The following is a 22,280-nucleotide window of genomic DNA, read 5'->3' as shown; positions in this document are numbered from 1 at the left end:
TCAAGCAATAGTGCTCAGAAAGGGTTTCTAAAGCTGTATGTGGCTCCGTCAAATGCCATTTACAGTTTTTTCAATATTGCTATTTCCTGTATCACAAATATGGCATTCAAGGCACTTATTAATCCTAAAAATTGCTCTAAAACAATAGTTTGGGGACGCCTGGGTGGCTCAGTGGTTGAGCACCTGCTTTCAGCCCAGGGCGTGATCCTGGAGTCCTGGATTAAGTCCCTCATCAGGCTTCCTCCATGGAGCCTGCTTCTCCCTCTGCCTGTGTGTCTCTCTCCATGTGTCTCTCATGAATAAATAAATAAAATCTTTAAAAACAACAACAGTTTGTTTAATTGGTCCTATGATCTCCAGCTTAGAAAAGTTTTGGGAAAAATAAATCATGTCTGTGTTAATAAAATAAGGCAAAGACCAAACTGAGAACTGTTTGTAGCAGCACAGACAAAACACTATTATATTTTCATTTCTCAAGTAACAGGAAATGGCCATAATCACTAATAAGCCAAATATACATGTGAATTAAAGACCCTACTTTTACAAAATATCCAACCTCCTCCTCTTTTTTTTTTTTTCCAACCTCCTTCTATAATGGGACTTTTAGTTAAAGATACTAAAAAGTACCTAAATGTATTTTTAAAATATTCACCTCTTTCCCATTCACTTTAACAAATATCTTAATTAGGAAAAACACTGCAGTTAAGTAAACCAAAAAATGAGATACTCCTATACACTTAGAATAGAATGGTTAAAGTCCAAAACGAAGACACCACCAAATGCTGATGAGGACCTGGAGAAGGAAAAACTCTCATTCACTGCTAAAGGAAATGCAAAATGATGTGGCCACTTTGGAATTTAGTTTGCAGTTTCTTACCAAACTAAACCTACTTCTATCATAAAATCCAGCAGTTGTAATCCTTGGTATTCTCCAGATGAGTCTGAAAACTTAGGTCTACACAAAGACCTGCACATTATATTATATAGCAGCTTTATTCATAACTGCTAAAACTTAGAAGCAACCAAGATGTTCTTCAATAGGTGAATGAATAAGCAAACTGGTATATCCATATACAGCATTATTCAGTGATAAAAAGAAATGAGCTATAGCGTGCCTGGGTGAGTTAGTTGGTAGAGCGTCGGGACTTTGGCTCAGGTCATGATTTCTGAGGTCCTGGAAGGGATCAAGCCCCCTGTCCAGCTCTGTGCTCAGCAAGGAGTCTGCTTCTCTCTCCCTCCATCACCCACTCATGCTCTCTTTCTCTCAGATAAATAAACAAAATGTTTAAAACTATACAAACAAGAAAATGTAGAGGAAACTTACATTGCTAAGTGAAGACAAAAAAATGAGCTATCAAACCACAAAATGATGTAGAGGAAACTTGCTAAATGAAAGAGGCTAGTCTGAAAAAGCTACATACTGTATGATTCCAACTGAATGACATTTTGGAAAAGAAGACTATAGACAATAAAAAGATCAGTGGTTGTCAGGGGCGGGGGGGAGGGGAGGATGTGAACGGATGGAACACTAAGGATTTTTCAGTCAGTGAAACTATTCTGTAAGACACCATAATGGTGGATACATGTCATTACGTAATTGTCAAAATCCACAGACTGATATAAAGAATGAACCTAATGTAAACATATGACATCAGTTAATAATAAAGTATCAGTTCCGGCTTAGCAAACGAAAAATCTAAATGTAAAAAATAAAAAGTAAAAAAATGAACCAGGCAAAAATAAGTTCATACCCAAATAAACATTTCCCAAGTAACCTGTGAACTGCATAAATAGGCTGAATAATGGTGAGATTAAATTCAGTTGATTTTATGCAAAAGGAAGGACTGCTGAGAAGCTGAAATAGCACATTTCCCTATGAAACTTTAGGGATAATTCTTTTTAAAACATTAGATGTTAGAACTAAATAAGTAGGTTAAAAAACAGCTTAAGTCTTAGATTTTAATACTAAATTTAAGCTACACAAAACCAAAGGTTTCAGGAAAGCACAATCAGAATTATTTATGTACTATAATCTTAAAAAAATTTAATTTCTTTGCAGCAAGCCCAGAGTAGCCTTATTAATTCTTTCCTAACCTTCCCTAATTATAGATAGACCAATTCCAAAAGGTTAAATTAGAGAATAAACCAGTGATTCTAGGTATGTCTTTCAAGTTTCAGCCTAAACTGGTTTACGGATATTTTCCCAAGCACATTAAGATAGCTGCTCCCTTTACTATGTCCACAACATAGCACTTTGTATATGTTCCTACTATAGCATATACTATACCAGTGTATTTATTTATATATTTTGGCCTATACAAGACTAAGTTCCTAGAAGTCAAGCCATCTATTCATGTTCGTATCCTTAATGCCTACTAAGTTGCCAGGCACAAAATAAGCATGGAATATTGAATGAAAGATGCCCTTTTCTGTGCTCTGCATTTTATCTGCTAAATATTCCTCAAGGCTCTATCCTAGGCCTCATCATAATCAATTTCCTCACTACATGGGATGACTGCATCACTTTCCAATTAGGTAGTTGGTTCCTATAGCTTTCTCTGTTTATATTCTTCCTTTCAGTCTTGTACTCCCCAAAGCCTTCCGGACATCACCTTAACACCCTATTACTGTCCCAAATTGCAGTCCAAAACTCAATTTATCATTCTTTCAAGCTTTTTCCCCTTCTTAAACCTGTTTCACCTCCAGTGCTTACAGTGTCTATGAACATCACCACTCTATTGATAGTTATGCTCTAAACCTGTGATTTGATCCATTCTTTGAAATCTCCAGGTCTAGGCTACTATGGGGTCTTACAGTTCCTATCTTCCACATCCACCTCCACTACCATTACTCTAATTCAGGCACTTGGCCCCCTACCACCTGGACCATTACACGTCTCATAACTGGTCTCCCTGTCTTCAGTCTTCGTTTCCATGAGAACCACCAGTTTAGTTTAAAATGTGCACTTATGGGCTCTATTTCTAGAGATTCTAATTTAGTAGATTCAGAGTAAGGCGTGAAACCTTCTCTTTCATTCAGCATTTTAGGAGATTCTCATGATCTAGGCATCACATTTTGAAAAACCCATCTCCAAAGACTGCTGCCAGTTGAGCTTTGCTTTTTTTTTTTTAATTCATTTATTTATGACAGAGAGAGAGAGAGAGAGCGAGCGAGCGCACACACACACAAGCACCTGCAAGCAGGGGGAGGGGCAGAGGGAGAAAATCCTCAAGCAAAATCCCTGCTGAGCATGGAGACTGATGCAGGGATTGATTCCAGGACCCTGAGATCATGACCTGAGCTGAAATCAAGAGTCGGATATTTAACTGACTGAGCTACCCAGGTGCACCAGTTATTAGGTTTCCTAAAGCAAAACAAATACTCATTTATTCTAAATTTACTGAAACTTTGTATGCCACTTGGTATCCAATAACATACAAGAAATTTTTGTCCCTTACCTATATCCTCTTTGTATGTGCATTTTTTAGTACCATGAATTTCTTCTTTCATAGCATTTATTCCACTATAATTGCTTATGTAAGTCTCCTCCACTAGAAGCTAACAGGAGTGCGATAGGGAAAACTTCTAGGAGGCAGACAGTTAAGTCAAGACCTGAAAGATGAGCCTAAGTTAGGTAGATAAAAAGGTAGGAAAAAAGTAACTAACTTATGGGCAGAGGTAACAATGTATAAAGAGCCACAGAGCAAGGTGGTTCCAAAAAGAAATTCAGTATGAATGAATGGCAAATTGAAGATGGGTGAGAGGGGGATTATGGCAGCATGAGGAAAGTTAGTAAGAGACCAGATTATAAAGAACCTTGTAAATCATATTAAGGAGTTAAGATATTATCAAGAAGGCAAAGGAACATAATCAAAAGTTTGAAGCAGGTAGTAGCATGATAAAATTTACATTTGATTTTTCTGCTCAACAACCTATTAAATAAATTCATTTTAAGTCTGGCATTCAATTCCCAGCTCTAAGTGCTTTTTTTAGCCTTAGGTTAAACTTATTGGTCCCTTTTAGATATGCAATATTCCAAGCAATCTGAATTACTTAACATTCTCTTAAACTACATCATCCTCCTCGTTTTCCCCTCAGCCTAGTACATTATTACTCTATTTCTGAATCTCACCTATCCTTCAAAGTTTAATTCAAATGAATCACCCCCTAATTCCTCCCAAACCTATTCATGTTCTTTCTTCTCAACTTCCTTTGTACTTTTTGTACTTTGCTTTTCACACATACCACATTCAATCTTAAGACTGTTCCCCTTCTACTGTCAATTCTCCTTGAGAGTCATACTCCAAAAAAAGGGACAATATGTCACTTAAATAGCTAATAAACACTTGAATAACTGAACATATAATCTCATCACATGATTGATTGGATTATCTGGTGCATATGCCAGGTAAACTACTACCAAGTCAAAAGACATTTAAAGAAAACTGTTAAAAATAACCTTTTCTGTCCTCTGTGATAACCTGCAGGAACAGAGTTTATTTAATTAACATCAAAACAAGTCCTTTTTTTGGTACAGGAAAGACATAATTTAACAAATCTCACTAGGCAGAATATATTAATCAAAGGAGGGAGGAAAAGGAGCGCAACTAAGTACCCATTCTATTTTATTTAATCCAAATTCATCATATTTCACTATCTCCATTTTCCAAATGGGGAAAGTGAGCGGAAGAAGTTGATTTGACCAACATGACGCAATTAACAATAGATCTGGGAGTTTTAACATAGGTTGGTCTGAATTCCTGGTATATGTTTCTCCCTAGTTTACTGCACCACATTACTTACCTGAATCTAATCTGTATTTATCTAATTCTTTTAAAGGAGATTGTTGGTATATTGGCTCTCTGAATACTATTGGAGTTGAAGCCAACTGATTATAAGGTTTCCTTTGTGGTGTTTTAAATAGGTTTGGTTCATAGCTGATTTTATATCCAGATTCTTCTGTGGGTTCAGAATTATAGGGTGGAGCTTCTAAAGAAAGTTCTTCAAACCAATTAAGGCTTATTGGTCCTAAATCTGTAAGAAAAATAAAAATCCCACCTTGGTTTTAATCAGTGACAGGTAAGGTCATGAGTCTGTAAAAATCATACTACAGAAAAGGACGCTTGACATTTTGACTGTAGATTACTTTTGTTAAAGCATATTAATTAAACAAGATTATTAACCTATTCTCCTTTCAATCTGTAGCAAGGTATAACAGTTTACAAAAGTTACAAGGTAATTGCTCCAAGCTATATTAGCTAGCTTTACTAAAGTTTTCTCATATTCATGATTCAGAGATGAAAGTCATAGTAAGAATGCATTCCACAGATACAATTTAATTACAAAGACTATATATAAATGGATGTGAAAAATCTATAAGTACAGGAACATGCAGACTCAGAAATAAAATAGAATAAAAAGACTCTGTTAAAAAAAAAAAAAAAGACAAAGTCTCTACTCTGATGTATCCACCCTTAAAGTACTGATTTTCATCGCGTGGTCTGTGGACTATGGCGGCGGCTGGGCAGGGGGAAGGTCCCCAAGAGAATTTCAGGAGACCATAAAGTAAAAGCTATTTTCATAATACTAAAACACCGTTTCTCTTTTTCATAATGTTGACATTTGCACCTCTGGTGGATAAAACTGATGACATCTTGGCATGAGTCAAGGCAGTGGCAATAAACTGTGCTAATAATTGTATACACATCATGCACTTGTCAAAAACAAAACTAAAAAGCCAGTCTAAATTAAAAAACCATTAATGAAGCAGGAAAAATTAGTTTTATAAAGCCCAACCCTTGAACACATCTTTTTAATATTCTCTGTGACAAAATGGAAAGTATGCATAAAGCATTTTTGTATACTAAGTACAACAGTTGTCTAAAAAAGCACTCATGAGGAGTTAGGAGCTGAATTAGCACTTTTTTCATGAAAAGCCATTTTTAGTAGAAGGAATAACAAATCATTTTGAGTTGGGTAATTTGGTAGGCACTTCCTTGAAAATGAAGTGAGCCTGTCACTGCAGAAAAAAAGTTTGTTGCCAATGATAAAATGAGGACTCTTTTTTATTTAAAAACATTTAAAAGTAGGCTCCATACCCAGTGCAGCATCCAATGTGGGGCTCGAACTCATGACTCAGATGAAGGCCTAAGCTGAGATCAAGAGTAGGATGCTTAACCATCTGAGCCACCCTTTGGGCACCCCAAAATGGGATCTTTTAAATGGTAATTAGAATTTTGTTAAACTTTGAGATGCCTGGGTGGCTCAGCTGTTGAGTGTGTGACTTTGGCTTAGGACATGATCCCGGAGTTCCCGGATCAAGTCCCGCATCACATCAGGTTCCCTGAAGGGAGCCTGCTTTTCCCTCTGCCTATGTCTCTGCCTCTCTCACTCTCTCATGAAGAAATAAATAAAATCTTAAAAAAAAAAAAAAAAAGAATTTTGTTAAACTTTATTTGCCTCTGTAAGCTTGACATCTTCCTAATCTTAAGACTTTTCTGATGAGGTCAGTGAATTAATGAATTTAATTTTTACAGTTTAAGACAATGTGTCAATATATGGTATATCTGTGTAATTCAGAACACTGACATTTTCCAAATGATCAGTGCCTGATGTTACAACACAGATAAAAGATTTATTCAAAGTGCAAGAAAGACTAATAGAATTAAATGTAACAAAGAGAATGAAAGTTCATAATATGGTATCCATTCCATACTGTAACTCTTAAAACTACTACTTGTCAAGTTTTGGTGTATTATCAAAGAAAGATACCCACAATTAACTGAAGACTACTGAAATACTCCTTTTTTCAGTTACATTGTTGTGTGAAGATGGCTTTTCTTTATATACTTCTACCAAAACAATATACTGGAACAAATTAAATGCAGAAACAGAGGCACCTGGGTGGCTCAGTGATTGAGGATCTGTCTTTGGCTCAAGGCATGATCCTGGCGTCCTCGAAGGGAGCCTGCTTCTCCCTTTGCCTGTGTCTCTGCCTTTTTCTGTGTCTCTCATGAATAAATAGAAATAAAATCTTAAAAAAAATGCAGAAACAGGTATGAGAATCTAGCTATCTTCTACTAAGCCGGATATTAAAGAGAACTGCAAAATTGTAACAGTGCCACTCTTCTTTTTGCGGGGGAAAAGGTGGGGGGGGGGGAACAGTATTTTTCATAAAAATGTTTGTGTTAAAAAAAATGTTTGTGTTAATATGGAATGGATTTGTTATTTTTAAGTGAATAAACATTTTTAAAAACAAATGCTCCTTGAAGTCCTCAATCATTTTCAAGAGTGTAAGGAGTACGGAGACTAAAAAGTCAAACTTCTGATATAAAGTGACAGTACCAACGCTTAAGGTTTGCTAAAAGCTCTGCGCTTTAAAAACAGTTCTTCCTACTGCTCATCAAGAGGTGAATCTCCTCATTATCCCTAAGGTTCTATACTTATCATTTGGATAATGGTAAATGGTCATTTTCTTAACTGACTTAGGACCGCATTGACGGAACAGTTCATAGTGAAAACGTGAAATGTTGGCTTCTTTTCAGCAAGCATGCACAGTTACGTATTTTTCTGAGGACATTTTCTCAGTGTAAATGATCGATGTCTATAAAATTTGTCAATACCTGCTTGATTGCACCGCGTCTTAAAAATTTCAAAAAGTGTCGGCCTCTCTTTGCATCCAATAGGCATTTTTATCTACAATATTACTCCAGTGCTTGGTAAATAACTCTGCAAAAGACACCAAAATAACACTTTACAGGGACGCAGTCTTGGTTAACCGACTGAGGTAAAATCAGAAGCTGATAAACACTGTTTATGTACCTCGGTCCTATGTTTTGGGACAATAATCCAACTCACTGCGACCATGGGAGCATTCTATATATACGCTGTCCAGTACGGTGGCACTAGCCACATTAAGCATTCGAAACGCGGCAGGCGTGACTCACGGACAGCACTGTAAATGTTATTTAAATAGTGTGGCTAGGGGGTGCGCAGGTCAGCAACAGGTTCCTATTAGAGGTATCTTCTGACGACGTCGAAATCAGTAAATCTTCGTAATGCAGCAACTGCCTGGGGGTTAAGCAAGGCAGACAGTGTGCCAGGAGCTGTGAAACATTTTCTAAAATTAACAGTCCGTTAAAGTAATCCATCGTATTTCCGGTTAAGGAAATTTCAGGCTGGGGGGGGGGGGAACATCTAGGGCAGCTCAGGGCAAACCCGGGCAGCTGGCGGGGCGCGAAGTGGGGAAGCGGAGTCCAGGGAAGGGGCGGGGCTCGCGTTTGCCTCGCTGAGGAGCCCAACCGTGGGCCCTTTTCTCCCGGTGGGTGAGAGGCTGCAGAGACCGTGGGGGCAGGAGGCCCCGGCCCTCACCCTGTGAAGAAGAGGCGCCCCCCGCCCCCCGCCGCCTCACACCGCGGAAGACAGGCCCGTGCGTCTCCACCCAGCCAACACTAACCGCCTTCCGAGGTGCAGCTCTTTTTGGCCGGAGAAGGCTAACAAAAATCGCGCCGCCACTTCGGCCGGAAAGCTGACCCGCAGGCTCCTCTCCTCGGCGACCCACGGCTGGGACGACTCCCAGAGCGCCAAGCCCCAGCAGCTCCGCCTCCGCCTCCGCCGACCTTCTTTCAGATCCTCGCGCCAAAAACCCGCTCTGCCGACGCTTCACGCAGTGACGCATGACGCGACACGCAGCGTGCGCGCCTCCCGGAAGTCGGGTTCTGGGCGGGCAGGCGGGCGGCGGGCGCGTCCGTGTGGCGAAAGCCGAGTCCTCGTTCTGCTGCTGGGCGGTCGGCCTGGAACCGTGTGAAGAGGGAGTCGGGGTGCTCGCTCTCCTCTCCCTGAGCCCTTCGCAGCTCGACGCGGCGCTGTTGGGGGTCACCGCGCACCGTGTATACTCCCCGCCTCCTCCCCCTTCTCTCTACTCCACCTGGCGTTTGGGTGGCCGCGGGCGGCCTGACCTGGGGTCTTTGAAAGACCTTTCTTCTGCCCGTAGAGCGGCCGACTGCCTCGGTGGCTGGACCAGGATGCGACCTGAACCAGCGGGCGTTAGTTCTAGTCCGTGGGCTGCTCTTGGGTGGCGGGTTTCCGAGCCCTCGAAGCCGGTTTGCCCCCTTGAAAAACTGTGGAACCGCTTTAACCCGCTCCTGCAGTGTTAGGCACTACACCTTCCGCAGGCTCCCGTCGCGTCCTTTACGTTCTCGGGGTGCCAGTCACCTGGCTCTCTGCCTGTCTTCTCTCCAAGTCGCCCTGGGAGAAGGGTCTGTGGCATTAGCACGAAGCTTGATTCAGGTTTGTTGTGTAACCTAGAAAACTTTCAACTGGTGTGGACTGAGAGCTACTCCTGGGCCTTCCTTGGTGCTTCCGGGAAGCTCTGGAGCAGTCAACAGCGAAACAGCCTTGGATTAGAAAAAGGGTGGCCTCTAGGTGGCTACATAGGCGTCACGTTAGTTGGATCATAGTCTTTAGCTGCAGCAGGGAGCCTTACCAACACAGATACTGAAGCCTGTGGTAGTTACCACTTACTGAACGTCCATGACTTACTCTGTTTTGTGCTATGTAGTAGTATCACATTAAATCTTATTTAAAAAATCCTGCAAATTGGTTAGTATTGTCAGATGGGGAAACCAAATCATCTGGTTAAGTAACTCGCCTAGTGACAAGGCTCAGGTTTCCATTCAGTTCCCTTTGATTTCAGATACGTAGCCCGTGTTTCAGTTTCCATTTACCCTGTAAATTAAAACAACTCGCTTTTTTCACCTTTTTGGAAATGGGTCCTCACTAGGAGTGAGTTAATGAGAACTGTTGGCATGCAGTAAGACCCTCTGAAATACATATTCTCACACTATATACACCCCTACCCCCCCCCCCATAACACTATTCTCCTTGCTTCTGTGGTTCTAGGGTCTTTGTATTCATTAGCTCTGCCGTAATATACTCTTCTACTTTGCTGCTTCAATAACTTACTACTTGTATTTGATTTACTATATGCTTTAAAACAAGATCTCTAAAATAGTTATTATAGGATACACGGGGGACTTGCTGATGAAAGCATGTGTGTGAATAAGAAGTCAGAAATAAAAAACAGCTTTGAAAAAGATTCAGGAAGAGTGTATTGGAGAGATAGGGAAGAGCAATTAGGAATCAGGTGGAAATTAGACCTCTAGATAGGTAGATCTCCTGTCCTCCTTTAATTAGGGTAATAGGCAGCAGCTCCCACTGGAATCTGAAATAAAGGGAGAAGCTTGGAATGAACCTGTACTAACTTGATCAGGAAAAAGAAGGGGTGGATGAAGGTGGAAGGCAAAACTAGGAGACAGAAACCACCCAGGAATATTGTGCTGCGCCTGGGCACCAGGCGAGCAGATGGAGCGTCTTGTCCGTGTTCCCTATGGCTTGTACCAGGGCTACGGGAATACAGTGCCTTTGGGTCATCCTGGACTCTCTGAACACGAACAGCCTGACTGGAGGCGAAATACTGGTCCCCCCAATTTCCTGGCCAGGCCTGGGTTGCTGGTGCCTGCAAATGCCTCTCACTACTGCATGGACCCTTACAAGAGGGCACAGCTTAAGGCCATTCTCTCTCAGATGAACCCCAGTCTGAGCTTGCAGCTTTATAGGGCCAACACCAGGGAAGTGGGTGTGCAAGTGAGCCCACGGGTGGACAAGTCCGTGCAGTGCTCGCTGGGGCCTCGCACCCTGTGCAGCCGCTCCCCTTGGGGCAGTGCAGGCCACAAGGCACCCCTGACAGCCTGGGGAGTCTATTCACCAGTCACGGGCCGCAGGAGCCTGATTCAGCTGCAGAGGGAAGGGGAAGACCAAGAGAGGAAGGCTCTTTTGTGTCCCACTGAGGCCAGTGAGCAGCAGCAGCAGCAGCAGCCACCACCGATGCCAAGGTCAGAAGAAGACAAGCAGGAGGAGCCTCACCAGCACAATGAGTTGGAGGAGGAAGATGCCTCAAGTCCTCGGAGAGAGAAGAGTAAGCAGGCACAGGGAGTTGGTGGAGCAGATCTGCTCAGGAAACCCACTTTCCAGGTGAACTTTCTCCTACCTATCCTCAGGTCTCAGCCTCATCCCGCCTTTCTCTTTTCCATTTCTAGGCCAACAGAGCAAAATCGTCTTTCACTTTCTCCTTTTACTTGATGGAGAGGTAGTTCTGAAAATGTGTTTTACGTGGCCTATAGGTTTTGTAACTTTTTGGTCAAATAGGGGGACAACTTTAAACATGTGAAAACAGAAAGTCTGGTGGCCATTACTATTGGAAATGAGATAGGTGGGGTTTCAAGTCAAGTATGTGATCAGATTTTTGTTCGGGGAGATTGTGCTGGTGGCAGTTGAAAGAACATGAGAAAAGTACGAGAGACAAGGATTATTCTGGGATTCTTCTTGTTTCCGAGAAATGAGCTGCTAAATTATCATGGTTGCCTTGATAATAACTATGAATGGGGTTAAGGGATACTTTTTGTTTCTTTATCTGAAGCCAGGAGGAAAGACCATCTGGCTTCACTCCCCCCCCCCCGATTGTAAAAGACTTTACCCCTTTATTTGCAGTTTTTGGAAGCAAAATATGGCTATTTTCATTGTAAAGATTGTAAGACCAGATGGGAGAGTGCTTATGTGTGGTGCATTTCTGGAACTAATAAGGTAAGTAAAAGTGAGCCGGATGTGGGAGGAGAGTGGGGCAGACACAGATGTTAAATAGAAGGAGAGTATTTCCTGATGGAGCATGACTATAACGGTATCTCATTGATTTGGCATCCTTAGTGCCAGGCACTTAATAGGTACTTAATGTTTGAACTGAATTGGACTGTCCACATGAACTCCTGAGGCTCTTAAATCTGGTGTTATATTTGGTTTGGTAATTCTGTTGAACAAAATCTCAGATGATTTAGGTGAACTCTCGTTCTTGTGTATAGTGGAACTGTATAATTTTTTAGTTGGTATATTTTGAATATACCTGTTTGGGCATTAGCTTCTGGAAATTTCCATAGTCTGTCCACAAGGTGGAGCAATAAGAGATTTTTGTAAATTTATCGTAAAGGTTAGCCTTGGAGAGACTTCTTTAGGTTAAGCAGTTTTCCCCTCTTAATTTGAATTAGTTGTCAACATATTAAGATTGGCAAAGACTTCACGATTGACATTTCCAGATTTCCCTGATTAGACTCTGGTCCCTATAGATTCATTTCAATGTGAAAACAGTAGGCTGGGACTTAGCAGCTTCTAGCTCCTTTCACTGGGCATGCACGCTTGATTTTGCAATAGTCTACATCTGATCTATTTCATTAACTTCAACAAGCAGTTGAGTTTGAGTTCCCTTTGCTTTCTCGTTTCTGGCTAATGGTCTATAGAAGGAGAGGGCAAGGAGGCGTGCTAAGACCTGAGTGAGAACTTGACTTTTCATACTAGCCATTTACTAGGCTCTGGAGGCAAATAAATTTTAAAACTATGCTAAAATTACTCTCCTCTCTTGCCAGAAGAAAAACAGTGGGTTTAATTAAAATACTACAAGATGGTAGGCTGCAAAGAACAAAATCTAGAACTTATTCTTAAGAAATTTATTCTCATAAGAATGACACATATGAAATTTTGGTGATAGACATAGTGGCACCAGTGCCATAGAAGTGGTGCAAAAATAACACAGGATGGGGATGATTACCCTGTTGGAGGGAAGGCATCATGATTTTAGAGGATAAATAGGATTTCATCAAGCAAAGCAGGGGGAAAATGCACACAAGAATTTTAGAGGATAAATAGGATTCATCAAATAAAGCATGGAGAAAATGCACACAAGAAAATGCAGAGTTAAGAAACAATATGTATGGGTAACTACAAATATATCAAAGTTCAAACAGGAAAATGATAAAATGAAAAAGTAGAGATTCATAGACTAGGACAGAAGGTGAAGGTCAAAGGTTTGGCCCACACAATGAGTAAAATTATAATAGCTACTTCCTATTTGAGAGTTTTACTGTAGTAAAAAACTACATTATTGAGTAGTTGTCAGAATTATAGAAAATAAGTGGTAGTATCTCGATTTTTACAGGTAAGGAAAATGAGGTTCAAAGAATGAGGAAAAAGTGATAGCATTAGAAGAGTTTAAGACCTCAGGGTAGAGGTTGGGCAAAAACAAGGCACAAAGTAAGGGAATGGATTACTTAAGAACTAAGAGTCTAAGGTACATATAATCTTGTATGAAAAAAAAGACTTATTTCTCCTTAGGTTTATTTCAAACAACTATGTTGCAAATGCCAAAAGAGTTTTAACCCTTATCGAGTAGAAGCAATCCAATGTCAGGTAAGCATATGGACTGCTTTTGTTGTGTCGGTAATGTTGCCATTCTTAAATATGAAGCTTCTGTGGCAAAATGTTGGGATTTCATAGAATTTATTATTTGCATGGGAGTATTAAGTTTTCTATTCCTTGAATTTTTAAAATAATTTAGAAAAATAAATTCTAGATTTTTGGCAGATGTAGGGAAGGGAGAAAGATGGGCTCTTTTAAGTTTTATATGGTATGTTTATATATGGGCTATATGTTTCTCAAACACTCTGTAGTTTGGATGTAGCAACTTTTTAAAGTTTTTATTTTCATTCCACTTAACATACAGTGTTAAATTGGTTTTGGGTGTACAATTAGTTTCAGTGTTTCAACAATTCCATATGGATGTAGTAACTTAATAGGTAGCCTATATTAAACTTTTACTTTATACCAAACTTTGGGGTAAGTGTTTTACATTATCTCCTGTAATCTAAACTTCGAGGTATGTGTTATCCCCATGTTACAGACCAGAAAGCTAAAGTTCAATAAGAAAATAACTTGCTCAAGTTTAGACAAATAGTAAACATTAAAACTATGATCAGATTTTATGGTGTTTCCAGTGTCTAGGAAATCACAGAATTAGATGAGATCTTCTCCAAAACAGTTTGTAGGAAATCTTTTAAAACTTTTCAGGGAGGGACACCTGAGTGGCTCGGTGGTTGAGCATTTGCTTTTGGCTCAGGGCATGATCCCGGAGTCCCAGAATCGAGTCCCACATCAGGCTTCCTGCATAGAGCCTGCTTCTCCCTCTGCCTATATCTCTGCCTCTCTCTCTGTGTCTCTCATGAAATGAATGAATGAATAAATAAATAAATAAAATCTTTAAAAAAATAAAACTTTTCAGGGAAGTGTGACATAGTTGGTTTTGGTAGTCAGGAGTTTTTAAAATTCTAAATCATTTAGTTAAAAATATTTTGTGTACTACTTGGAAATACTAAAAAAAGCCAGTCTAATGGTTTATAAATAATTTACCTTTAGATTTTCTAGTCTGACATTCTCATTTAGCTTATTTTTTTTAAAGATTTTATTTATTTAGGGCAGCCCGGGTGGCTCAGCGGTTTAGCGCTGCCTTCAGCCCAGGGTGTGATCCTGGGGTCGCAGGATCGAGTCCCACGTCGGGCTCCCTGCATGGAGCCTGCTTCTCCCTCTGCCTGTGTCTCTACCTCTCTCTCTCTCTCTTTCTGTCTCTTATGAATAAATAAAAATCTTTTTAAAATTTTTATTTATTTATTCATGAGAGAGAGAGAGAGAGAGAGAGAGATACAGGCAGAGGGAGAAGCAGGCTCCATGCAGGGAGCTTGACGTGGGACTCAATCCCGAGTCTCCAGGATCACACCCTGGGCTGAATGTGGCGCTAAACCACTGAGCCACCAAGGCTGCCCTAGCTTATGTTTAATATAAGTTGGGTTTAAATATATTTTTATTTTCTTGTGTCCAGTTGAATTGACTTTTTTAAGTAAAAATTCTCCATATCTCTTTATTTTGGTAGTTATTCATTGTTTATTGTTCTTTTGGTTATGAGGTCTGCCTTAGACCTCATAACATGGCTCTTGGACTACCAAAGTCTACATAAATTGTGAATATTATCTCTCTTGACAATGCAGCGAAGTTAGAACATTCTAACTCCTTATCACCTCATCCTAATTTATATCCTGCTGTTGTATATTTTAATTTTAAACTTCACAAGACATTATTTTATATAGTCATTCATGTAGCTTTAACTATATATATTTCCTTTCTGCTGTTTTTAGGTCCTTTTTGTATCTGGAGCCACTTTCCTTTTATCTGAAGAATACATTTTAATATATTTTTAAAATATTTTATTTTATTTGAGAGAGAGAGTGAGTAGTGGGAAGGGCAGAGGGAGAGAATCTTCAAGTAGACTCCTTGCTAAGCACAGAGCCCAACACAGGTCTTGATCTCAAGACCCTGAGATCATGACCTGAACCAAAACCAAGAGTCAGACACTTAGCTGACTGAGCCACCCAGGTGTCCCATGTTTTAATATTTACCATAGTGCAGGTCTGAAGGTAACACATCCTCTTGGATTTTAAAGGATAATTTTTCTGGGTATAGATTTTTTAGGTTGGCAGTAATTTTCTGCCCTTTAAGGGTCTGACCTTCATTGTTTTTTGCAAAGTTGGCTCTTAGTATTTTTGCAGCTCTGTCAAAGTAGTATCTCTCGCTCGTTGTCTCCTTAAATCTACTCACTTTTGAGATTGTTCTCTCTTTTTTGGTTTTCAATAGTTTTTCAATTTTCTGCCTAGTTGTGGTTTCTATTTATCTTGCTTGGGATTCATAGCGTTTCTTGGATCTGTAGCTTGGAGGTTTTTAACTCCTTTGGAAAATTATGAGCCATTATCTTTTAAAATATTCTTCCTCCATTCTCTTTCTTTCAGTTACTCATATTAGACCTTTCACCATCTCCCTTATGACTTATATGCCCTTTTCTAGATTTCCCATGCTTTTGTGTCTCCTTGCTTTACTTTGGATATCATATACTAAACTGTCTTCCATTTCTCTAATTCTTTCCTCTGCTATTTTCAATCTACTATTAAACCCATCTATTGAATTGATTTCAGTTATTCTACAATTTTTGTGTGTTCAAAAAATGACTACCAGTTTTCTGCTAAAAATATCAGTCTTGTTTCTTTGTATTAAGCATAATTAAAGTCTGTATTAGGTAACTCCATTGACTTAAAGTCCTACGGTTCTGTTGCTGTCCTCTTCATTTTCTGTGGTTCTGTCTCCTCGTATACTCAGTTATTTTTGACTGAGTGCTATCTATCTAATATGAAGAATTATAGTGATAATTTGAGGCATAGGATAGTATCTTGCTCCATGAGAGATTTGTTTGCTTCTGGTGGGAAGATAGGGGCACTAACAATTTAAGATTTTTTTTTGAAGATTTTATTTATTTATTCATGAGAGACACAGAAAGAGAGGCAGAGACACGGGCAGAAGGAGGAGAAGCAGGCTCCATGCAAAGAGCCAGATGTGGGACTTGATCTCGAGAATCCGGGATCATGCCCTGAGCCGAAGACAGACGCTCAACCGCTGAGCCACCCAGGTGTCCCCAATTTTAGATTTGTTTTCTAATCAGATTGAGCTATTTTGAAGCTGGGCTTCAGAATCTGTGAAAGCTGGGCCAATTCTTGGTTCATCTTTATTCTTAAACTGTAGCCTTTCAGGGTCCCAATACAAAACCTCAACTTTACCAGGTCTCTTTTGGGCATGTTTAAGATTATCCCTCAGCTTCATCAACTTCTCGGACTTACTTTCCTTCCCACTCTCTTTCACCTCTTTTAGAATTGGCAGACCTTTAGAGAGGAAATAGTCCCAAATGTGTGGCTCACCTCCATTTATGGGTTTCTTTCTCTAATGCTTTGATATTTCTTCAGTGCCTTCAAATAGTTCTTTTAAAAAGTTATTTTTTTAACTCAGGTTTTCTAGTTATCCTAAGTAGGAGGCTTGATCAAAACTACCTGGTCCAGGGGATCCCTGGGTGGCGCAGCGGTTTAGCGCCTGCCTTTGGCCCAGGGCGCGATCCTGGAGACCCGGGATCGAATCCCATGTCGGGCTCTCGGTGCGTGGAGCCTGCTTCTCCCTCTGCCTGTGTCTCTGCCTCTCTCTCTCTCTCTCTGTGTGACTATCATAAAAAAAAAAAAAAAACTACCTGGTCCACCATTGCCAGAAACAGAAACCTACCTTTAGAGTAAATCTTGATTTTTTAATTTTTTTAATTGATCCTTCCCCTCCACCCCATAATAAGAGTATTTGCGAGGATTTTTTTTAAAGATCTTTATTCATTTATTCATGAGAGACACACAGAGAGAGGCAGAGACACAGGCAGAAGGAGAAGCAGGCTCCATGCAGGGAGCCTGATGTGGGACTTGATCCTAGGACCCCAGGATCACACCCTGAGCCAAAGGCAGATGCTTAACCACTGAGCCACCCAGGCGTCCCTATTTGTGAGGATTAAATGAATTTATATAAAGTACTTAGAACAGCACATACAGAAAACACCATGTATTAGGTATTAGAATTTTCTTATAAGGGTGCATATTGGCCACTAAAAGAGTGGAAGATATAAACGTAGTACACCATTTCATAAATGATAATTAGGACTTCCATTTGCAAAATTAAAATGTCTGCTTCCACAATATAAAATATGAAACTTATTTTTAGTTGTCATATGCAGAAAATAGAGCAACGATGATCGATTTTAAAGATTAGCAGGTTGCGAGAGTGGACAAAGGTAGTATACTGATCCCCATAGAGTGTGATTTTTTTATTTACCAGAAGACAGAATGGGATAATGATTGTTTTATAGTAAAGATTAGGCATGTCTGGAGAGAAAAGAGCATTAGCTTTCTCTAGAATTCCCGTTCTGTCTAGTTGTGACAACCAGAAGCCTCTCTGGACATTGCCAGATATCTGCTAGTCTGTGAAATCAATTGGTTGAGAATCACTGCTTTAGTGATATTCAAATATTCAATACTCCAGCCTAGATAATCAAATCACTTAGTATTCAGTGCCCCTGAGCCCCACCTGGCTCACAAATGTAAAAACCCATTAGTGAAGACACTCTATAAACTATTTATTTGACAAAGCGAGCGAGTGAGCCAGCACATGAGCATGAGCAGCGGGGAGGAGGGAGAAGTGGGCTCCCTGCTGTAGGGTACCAATGCAGGACTTGATCACAGGATGCTGGGATCATGACCTGAGCTGAAGGCAGACACTTAACTGACTGAGCCACCTGCATGCCCTATATATAAACTCTTTTAAAACCTTTCTCTTACATTAAGTCTTGGTTGGCTTAGCAGTATTCTGCTAAGATAAATCTATCTTTTCTTTTTCATCTGGAAAAATGCATGCCATTTAACAGAATGAGTGGTTTTATACAACTTTGTCCTGGACTTCTCATAGGATTCAAAGGAGGATGAAGATATGAGGAATAATGGTGGTGGGGAGAAGTATTTTGATTTGAGGATTCCATTTAAAGCACTGACTGGATTATTTAGTGTCCAAACTGTTCCTTGTTTTCTAAAGACCTGTTCAAAGTCTTGTTGTTCCTGTCCTCAAAAGAAAAGACATATTGATCTAAGGAGGCCTCATCGACAGGATCTGTGCGGTCGCTGCAAAGACAAGAGATTCTCCTGTGGCAATACTTACAGCTTTAAATACATCATGTGACAGGCAGTATGAATTGTACAGGACATCCAAATTCTCCTTGTAACTTAGCTCTGACTTGGCATTGGAAAATGGATTAGGTTTTTGTACTTTTTGTAGGTTGTATAACAATTGTACAATGTGAATAGAATAAAATAAATGCATGTAAAATAGACTGTGAAGGTACATTAATTGTGATCCCAAGGTAAAAACATCCATGTGGCATCGGGAAATGGTAGATACTGTCACTTACAGGAAAGGAAAAATGAAGAGGAACAATAGTCATTTGACAAACTTTCATTAGCTGGGTGTTCTAAGCACTGGGAACATAGAGATGATCAGGGGAAAAGGTCCTTGCCTTCAAATATACATAATAATTACAGCAAATGCTTCAACAGCACTTATGTGCCAGGGATTGTAACTCATCATAGCTGCCATATTAAGTAGAAACTGCTATACCCTTTCTTAACAGATGAGAGGGAGCCACAGAGAGATCATAATGTAGTGCCAGGATCTGAATCCATGTGAACTTGGACTTGCTCCATGGCTTGAACTACATTTTTTTTTTCTCAGATCCAGATGTGGTAAGTGCTGTGAAGGAAACAGTGTGCTATGCTACCATAGAGTGAGCTTTTAGGTAGGGTGGTTGGGATGAGGGACCATGAAGATTGAGACCTGCAGGATGGAGAGAGCTTGGAGAAAAGATGGTTTTGATTCAAGGGAACAGCAAGAGCAAAGGCTGTGAGCAGGTAGGTGACATACTTGGTATGTTCCAGAAATAGGGGCCCCTGAGGCTAATGTGGGACAGAAATTAGAGAGGACAGGGCTCAGGTCACAGAAAGTTCTTTGACCATGATCAAGCATATGGCAGCCCATGAAGGAGTTTCAACAAGACAATGACATTAGATTCTTACTTTTAAAAAACTCACTCGGTCAGGGGAAGACCAGGCAAAGTGGAAGGTGGGAGATGAGAATGGACAAGCAAAATGATGGCTCCGACAGGGTGATGGCTGTGGAAATGGAGAGAGGTACATCAATTCAAGGTAATGTTGGAATTATACAGGATTGGAAGTGGATGATGCAGAAATAAATGACTTTTAGATTTCTACTTTGAGCTGTGGGGCAGATGAAATTGAGAGGTATAACATTTAGGAACATATTCTGGAGTCAGACTACCTAACTTCAAATTGGGTGTGGTAGATGTCTGTGGGCAAATTACAGGCATACCTTAAAGCCATTGCAGGTTCAATTTCAGACCACTACAATAAAGCAAGTATATCAATAAAGTGAGTCAAGTGAATTTTTGGTCTTCAATACACATAAAAGTTATATTTATGTATACTATATATTATATATTGTATATAGAGTTATATATTTTCTATATATTTTGTGGTCTAATAAGTGTGCAATAGCAATATTACTAAAAATATACATGCTTAATTCAAAAATATTCTATTACTAAAAAATACTAAACATAATCTGAGCTTCCAGCAAGTTGTAAGTTTTGCTAGTGGAAGGTCTTGGCTTGATGTTGATGGTTGCTGACTGATCAGGGTGGTGTTTGCCTACTGACTGGGGTGGCTGTGGCAATTACTTATTCTTACTTCAAGGCCACAAGAAGTTTGCCTCATTAACTCTTCCTTTCATGAATGATTTCTCTGTAATGTGTGATGCTGTTTGATAGTCTTTTACCCACAGTGGAAATTCTTTCAAAATTGGGGTCTGTCTTTTCAAACTATACAGCTGTTTTATCAAGTTGGTGAAATATTCTAAATTCTTTGTTGTCATTTCACCCATCTTCATAACATCTTCACCAAGAGTAGATTCCATTGCAAGAAACCACTTTCATTGCTCATCCATGGCAAGCAACTCTTTATCTGTCCAAGTTTTATCATGAGATTATAACAATTCAGTCACATCCTCAGACGCCACTTTGAATTCTAGTTCTCTTATTATTTCTACCACATCTGCAGTTTCTTCCTCCATTGAAGTCTCGAACTCTCCCTAAGTCATCCATGAGGGTTGGAACCAACTTCTTCTAAACTCCTAGTAATTTTGGTATCTTCTCATGAATTACGAATGTCCCTTTTTAAAATTTTTTTTTAATTTTTCTAAAGACTTTTATTTATTTGACAGAGAAGGAGAAAGGGAGAGAGCATAATAAGCAGGGGGAGCAGCCAAGAGAGAAGGAGAAAAGCAGGCTCTCTGCCGAGCAGGGAGTCTGATGTGGGGCTCAATCTTAGGAACCTGGAATTCTGACCTGAGCCGAAGGCAGATGCTTAACTGACTGAACCACCCAAGTGCTCCAAATGTTCTTCTTGTTTGTTTTAAAAGATTTTATTTGAGAAAGTGAGAGTGTGAGCGTCTGCGAGGGCTGGGGAAGGAGCAGCGGGAGTGGGGCAGATTCCATGCTGAGCATGGAGCCTGATACAGGGCTTAATCCTATGACCCTGAGATCATCACCTGAGCCAAAATTAAGAGTTGAATGCTTAACCCACTGAACCACCCAGGCACTCCTTGAATCACAAATGTTCTTAATGGCATCTAGAATGGTGAATCTTTTTCAGAAGTTTTTGTTTCCCCAGACCAATCAGAAGAGTCATAGTCTATGAAAGCTATAGCAGTTTGAAGTGTATTTCTTAAATAATACTTGAATATCAAAATCATATTCCTTGAGCTATGGACTATAGAATGAATTATATATTTACAGGAATGAAAAGAACATTAATCTCATTGTATGTGTCCATTAGAGCTCTCGGGTGACCAGGTACATGGTCAGTCAGTAATGTTTTGAAAGGCGTCTTTTTTTGTGAGCAGTAGGTCTCAATAGTGGGTTTGAAATATTCAATGAAACGTGTTATGAAAACATGCTGTTATCCAGGCTTTGTTGTTCCATTTATAGAGCATAGGCAGAGTAGATTTAGCATAATTAAGGATCCTAGAATTTTCAGAATGATAAATGAACATTGCTTTCAATTTAGTCACCAGTTGCATTAGGTTCTAACAAAGGAAACTTTGAAGCTTTGAAGCCAGGCATTGACTTCTCTCTAGCCATGAAGGTCCACAAAGACATCACCTTCCAAAAGAAGGCTGTTTTGTCTACATTGAAAATCAGTTGTTTAGTGTAGCCACCTTCATGAATTATTTTAGGCAGATCTTCTGGATAAGTTGCTGCAGCTTCTGCACCAGTGCTTATAGCTTCACCTTGCACTTCTGTGTTATGGAGATGGCTTCTTCCCTCAAACCTTGTGAACCCACCTCTGCTCCTTTTAAACTTGTGTAGCTTCCTCCCTTCTCTCTGCTTTCATAGAATTACAGAGAGTTAGAGCCTTGCTCTGGAGTAGGCTTTGGATTAAGGGAATGTTGTGGCTGGTTTGATCTTCCTCTATCCAGACCACTCAACCTTTCTCCATATCAGCAACAGGCTATTTTACTTTATCATTTATGTGTTCACTGGAGCAGCACTTTCCATTGCTTTCAAGAACCCTTCCTTTGGACTCACAACTTGGCTACCTGTTTGACATAAGAGACCTAGCTTTTGGCCTGTTTCAGCTTTTGACATGCCTTCCTCACTGAACTTAAAGATGTACAACTCTTCACTTGAACATTGAGAGGCCATTGTAGGTTTATTCACTGGCTTAACTTCAAAATTGTTATGTCTCAAGCAATGGGAGGCCTGAGGAGAGGGAGAGAGATGGGGGAATGGCTGGTTGGTGGTACAGTCAGAATACATACAACATTTGCTGATTAAGTTTTTCATTTTATATGAGCTCAGTCTGAGGCACCCCAAAACA

General features: G+C 40.0%; 2 protein-coding genes across 14 annotated transcripts in view; one reads left to right on the top strand and one right to left on the bottom strand.

Moving 5' to 3' along the window:
• Window positions 1-8,532, bottom strand: part of BRCA2 (BRCA2 DNA repair associated) — a 56,599-nt gene extending 48,067 nt beyond the window's left edge. For 7 of the 8 annotated variants that reach the window (XM_055317421.1, XM_055317427.1, XM_055317423.1 and 4 more), the window contains exons 1-4: window positions 8,456-8,532; window positions 7,822-8,070; window positions 7,623-7,728; window positions 4,804-5,034 (exon numbers count right to left, since the gene is read on the bottom strand). In XM_055317421.1, the coding sequence (XP_055173396.1) occupies window positions 4,804-5,034; window positions 7,623-7,689 (298 nt within the window). In that variant the 5' untranslated portion in view covers window positions 7,690-7,728; window positions 7,822-8,070; window positions 8,456-8,532. The remainder of the gene's footprint in view (window positions 1-4,803; window positions 5,035-7,622; window positions 7,729-7,821; window positions 8,071-8,455) is intronic. The other variant, XM_055317422.1, reaches the window with a different exon arrangement.
• A 1,784-nt stretch (window positions 8,533-10,316) lies between these two features.
• The window catches only part of ZAR1L (zygote arrest 1 like), a 134,321-nt gene continuing 122,357 nt past the window's right edge, over window positions 10,317-22,280 (top strand). For 2 of the 6 annotated variants that reach the window (XM_055317444.1, XM_055317445.1), the window contains exons 1-2: window positions 10,317-11,031; window positions 11,548-11,640. In XM_055317444.1, coding sequence (XP_055173419.1) covers window positions 10,363-11,031; window positions 11,548-11,640 — 762 coding nt within the window. In that variant the 5' untranslated portion in view covers window positions 10,317-10,362. Of the gene's footprint in view, window positions 11,032-11,547; window positions 11,641-13,215; window positions 13,291-18,202; window positions 18,651-18,958; window positions 19,003-22,280 lie in introns of those variants that run through there. The other 4 variants (XM_055317443.1, XM_055317441.1, XM_055317440.1 and 1 more) reach the window with 4 other exon arrangements.

The sequence above is a fragment of the Nyctereutes procyonoides genome, unplaced genomic scaffold (assembly GCF_905146905.1).
Source record: "Nyctereutes procyonoides isolate TBG_1078 unplaced genomic scaffold, NYPRO_anot_genome, whole genome shotgun sequence".
Classification (NCBI taxonomy): Eukaryota; Metazoa; Chordata; class Mammalia; order Carnivora; family Canidae; genus Nyctereutes; species Nyctereutes procyonoides.
The sequence above is the reverse complement of the archived record's forward strand: the minus strand, read 5'-3'. Positions and strand labels throughout refer to the sequence as shown.